The sequence below is a fragment of the Lucilia cuprina genome, unplaced genomic scaffold, assembly GCF_022045245.1.
Source record: "Lucilia cuprina isolate Lc7/37 unplaced genomic scaffold, ASM2204524v1 Scaffold_7333, whole genome shotgun sequence".
Lineage (NCBI taxonomy): Eukaryota > Metazoa > Arthropoda > Insecta > Diptera > Calliphoridae > Lucilia > Lucilia cuprina.
The window spans coordinates 1-4169 of NW_025812271.1; the positions used below are offsets into that span (position 1 = coordinate 1).

The window sequence follows — 4169 nt, forward strand, 5'->3', positions numbered from 1 at the left end:
TCAGTTCTAGTTCAGTTCTAGTTCAGTTCTAGTTCAGTTCTAGTTCAGTTCTAGTTCAGTCCTAGTTCAGTTCAAGTTCAGTTCTAGTTCAGTTCTAGTTCAGTTCTATTTCAGTTCTCGTTCAGTTCTCGTTCAGTTCTCGTTCAGTTCTAGTTCAGTTCTAGTTTTGTTCCAAGTTCAGTCCTAGTTTATTTCATATTCAGTTCAGTTCTAGTTCAGTTTTAGTTTTGTTCAAGTTCAGTTCTAGTTCCGTTCATAATCAGTTCAGCTATTGTTTTATTCTAATTCAGTTTTAACTGAATTAGGTAAATAAGGAGTAGTTTTGTTACTTTCCTACTATTAGTTTTTGCAAAAGAAAAAAATAATAATTTTTTGTTGTAAAAAAGCATCTAAAAAACTGTCAAGTAACTACTAAACTCCTTCCAAGTAATGCAGTAGGTATGTGTTTCTTTTAGACAAAATCTATCTAAAAACTTATGATTTCTTGAAGAACTGCCGGAAATATGTTTATTGTTTATCTATATATATATATATATTTTATATAATAAAAAATATTTTATTAGAATTGCTGTTGATGTGAACATATCATCAATAGTTTAATCTCATTATGGTTTGTTATGAGCCTGACGTTATGTATGTGTGCTCTAGCTGTATATTTTATTTAATTGGTAATAACAATTATATGAACATTTTAAAAATATTCATATGGAAAAATTGTAACTTTGTGTATAAAATGTATAATCATTGGATAATGTAAATACCAATAGATTTAAATGTTAATTAGTTTTTTAGAAATTGTGAAAGAAATTTTTCAAAATTTGATAGATTAATTGTGATTTTTAAATTAAGGATTATATAATTATGAGCTTAAATGCTCTTTTAGGGTTTTCTGTTGTATGGAGTCTAGATGAAATAATATATAGTTTTTAAACATTTCCTATCGAAATTGTTTGTTACAAGCTTAAGCTAGACGGACGGATGGTCATGGCTTAATTAACTCAGAAGACGATTGTAAGCAGACAAATTATCAATCAGTCAATTTTATTTTACTTTTAAATTCTTATGGAACATTTTTAAATTTGTTATAGTACCCAATTAATTAAGTATTAAATATTTAGTTTTTATGCACTCTATGTGATTTATAATAAATCATTATTATTTATTTAATGATTCATGCGACCCAACAGTTTTTGTACGTGGACAAAATTTAATTTATTTTAGTGCAAAAAAAAAAAATATTTAATTAAAACAAAACTGCCGGTTAGCATGCTTTAATATGGAGTGATTTTTTTTCCAAAAAAATTAAAAGTAAACAGAATACCCTACATTTTTCAATTAAATTAAGTAAATAAGTTAATGAATCTTGTACTTCGACGTTGGTTGTATGTTTGTAAAATGAACAAGTACACAAGGGGGAAAAGATATACACGCCTGGTACCAAATTGACACCACATTTTTCAATAACATATGTTGTCAAAGTATATACATACGTACGATAATATTAGGTAAGGTTGACAACGCAATGTTGTCACCATTGAGACAATTTGTTGTCGAAAACTAAATTTTATATACATCCGTGTTCTAAAATTTAAATTTTGACAACGAATTATTGCAATATTGAAAACGCTGCGTTGTCAACATCACATAGTGTTATCGTGAGTATGCATGAACTTTGACAACGGATGTTATTACAAATTTTGGGGTATATGAGTGTGTGTGCATGAATGCTAAGTCTGACACGGCCAGTGAGTATAGACTTTAGTCGATGAATTTACGTCTTCATTAAAGTTATAGTGGAATAAGTGTTTATAAGTGTAGGTTGAACTTAAAGACATTTTCTAAAGGAGAACCTAGCACCCAATGTTTAAAAGAGTGCTTTAGACTTTTAGTACATTGGCTTTAGACTTTTATTACATTTTACATTATAATGTCATATTCGGTCGGTTTCGGTTGTATGGGGACGAAATAATTTTCAGATTTTAACAATTTTCATAGCCTTTCTAGCCGTCCTTGGGTCAAAAGAATAGTATGTGCCAAATTTCATAAAATTCTCTTAAAAATTGCCATCTGCAGCGTGGGCAAAAGTTTTACAAGGACACATAGACGCACGGACCTATGTAAATCGACTCAGATTTAGTAATTTTGAGCCGTTTGGTAAAATTTTTAGTTAATCTTATTTTGAATCTCAAATTAAACCAAAATTTCTCAAAAGAAATGCACTTTGACCCAAAGAAAACTTAAATTGATTCATACTTGAATCAAATATTATCAAGTACTTCCTGAGAATGACTTCAGATGTAGTGAATTTGAAATCAAATAAAAAGGACATCTCTCTGCACTTTGACCCAAAGAAAACTTAAATAGATTCATACTTGAATCAAATATTATCAAGTACTTCCTGAGAATGACTTCAGATGTAGTGAATTTGAAATCAAATAAAAAGGACATCTCTCCTATGACAAGCCTGTTTTAAAATCACTTCTTCGGGACTTTTTTAGTACTTCCATTAAGTCAATACTACTTATTTTTCGATTCTTTGGATGTTCTTTTTTTTGCTGTGTACTTAACGTACCTACGTATGAAACCGCTCTAGATTGTACGGATTACTAGTTTTTATATTTCTGTATAGGAATACGATATCAACATTAAGTGTAGAATATGAAAAAAAAAATCCAAATTTATTTCATATTTTTTGGCCCACCAACAGCTGTTTAAAAAACGTACAGTACTAAAAACTTGGCAATGATTAAAACAAAACCAATTGGAAGACGAATTGTCTCAAGGCCATTTAAAAATACAAAAAAAAAGTAAATTATAAACACAACAACTAAAAGTTAGCCGGCATATGAAGAATATATATGGAAATATACATGGAAATCAGACAAATACAAAAATAGGGTTTATAGAACGTATAATCGCATGCTAAACACATGCCTGCATAAATACGCATACACTGAAATGTATTCAAAATTGTACTTGTATAAAATATTTAAAATATAAAATATTTTTTTTTTGGCGGACATCTTCAAGTTTTATTAAAAAAATAATAAAAATAAATAAATTAAATTATTCTAGCAACGAAAACCAAGACCAAATAATTTGACTATAAAAGCCTGAGTTAAAGCATTGTTTTAGTATAGTTTTCTAAAAGTAGTAAACACAACAAAATCCCAACAAAATGTTCAAATTGGTAGGAATTTATTTCAATTAAAAAAAACAAAATTTTAACTAAAACTTAAAAAAAGACAAACATTTAATAAAATCCTTTTTTATTTCCCTTTACAGTCCGTCTTCATTGCCTTGTTCGCTTTGGTGTGCTCCGCCTATGCCAAACCCGCTGTTCTCGCTGCTGCCCCCGTTGTAGCTGCTGCTCCTGCAGGTGTTGTTACCGCTACTAGCTCTCAATATGTTGCCCGTAACTATAATGGTGTTGCTACTGCCCCCGTTGTAGCTCCCGTTGCTGCTGCCTACACCGCCCCTGTTGCTGCTGCCTACACCGCCCCTGTTGCCGCTGCCTACACCGCTCCCGTAGCTGCTGCTTACACCGCCCCCGTAGCTGCCGCTTATGCTGCTCCTTATGCTTCTTACTATCCTTACTCTGCCGCTGCCTACACCACTGTCTTCTAAATGGAACGGGATTACTTTTTATAATGACTGGACTTTGTGATTTTTTACATAATGGAAAAGATGATTCTTTATTTTTAAAGTTTCTCTTTTTCGCAGATTTGTTAAAGAAATTTTTGTTTATATTTTTTTAAAAATATTTGTTTATAGTTTTAAAATAAAGTTAAAAAGAAAATATATATGCATTTCAAATACTATTTTTAGATAAATTTTGCAATGTGTTTTTATTTGAGAAAAATTTGACTGTTCAAATAGTTACTGCAATATAAATTGTAAAAAATGTTATTTTTCGCTATAGGGTCAAAACTACTGAATTTTTTAGACCTATACCGAAAGAATTAAAGAAAACAATTATTCAACTCTTTGAACGGAGAACATGATTTTAAGCATATATGGAATTGAGGAACTTTTAAGAACAATATATTATATATTTTTCTAATCAAAAGAAGCCTTTCACAGACATGTTTTACATTATTCTGTTCCTACCAGATTTAAAAGCAAAACCTCAGCTTAATAGATGGATTCGTGTTTCGATTACCCGTATA

The 4169-nt window shown here is 30.1% G+C and overlaps 1 protein-coding gene across 1 annotated transcript; it reads left to right on the forward strand.

The window, feature by feature from the left end:
- Positions 1-3073: 3073 nt before the first annotated feature.
- Positions 3074-3821, forward strand: LOC111681321 (larval cuticle protein F1). The gene is made up of 2 exons (XM_023443069.2): positions 3074-3190; positions 3286-3821. Exons 1-2 carry the CDS (start codon positions 3179-3181, stop codon positions 3625-3627), a joined length of 354 nt encoding a protein of 117 aa, XP_023298837.1. The 5' UTR covers positions 3074-3178; the 3' UTR covers positions 3628-3821.
- Positions 3822-4169: the final 348 nt, after the last annotated feature.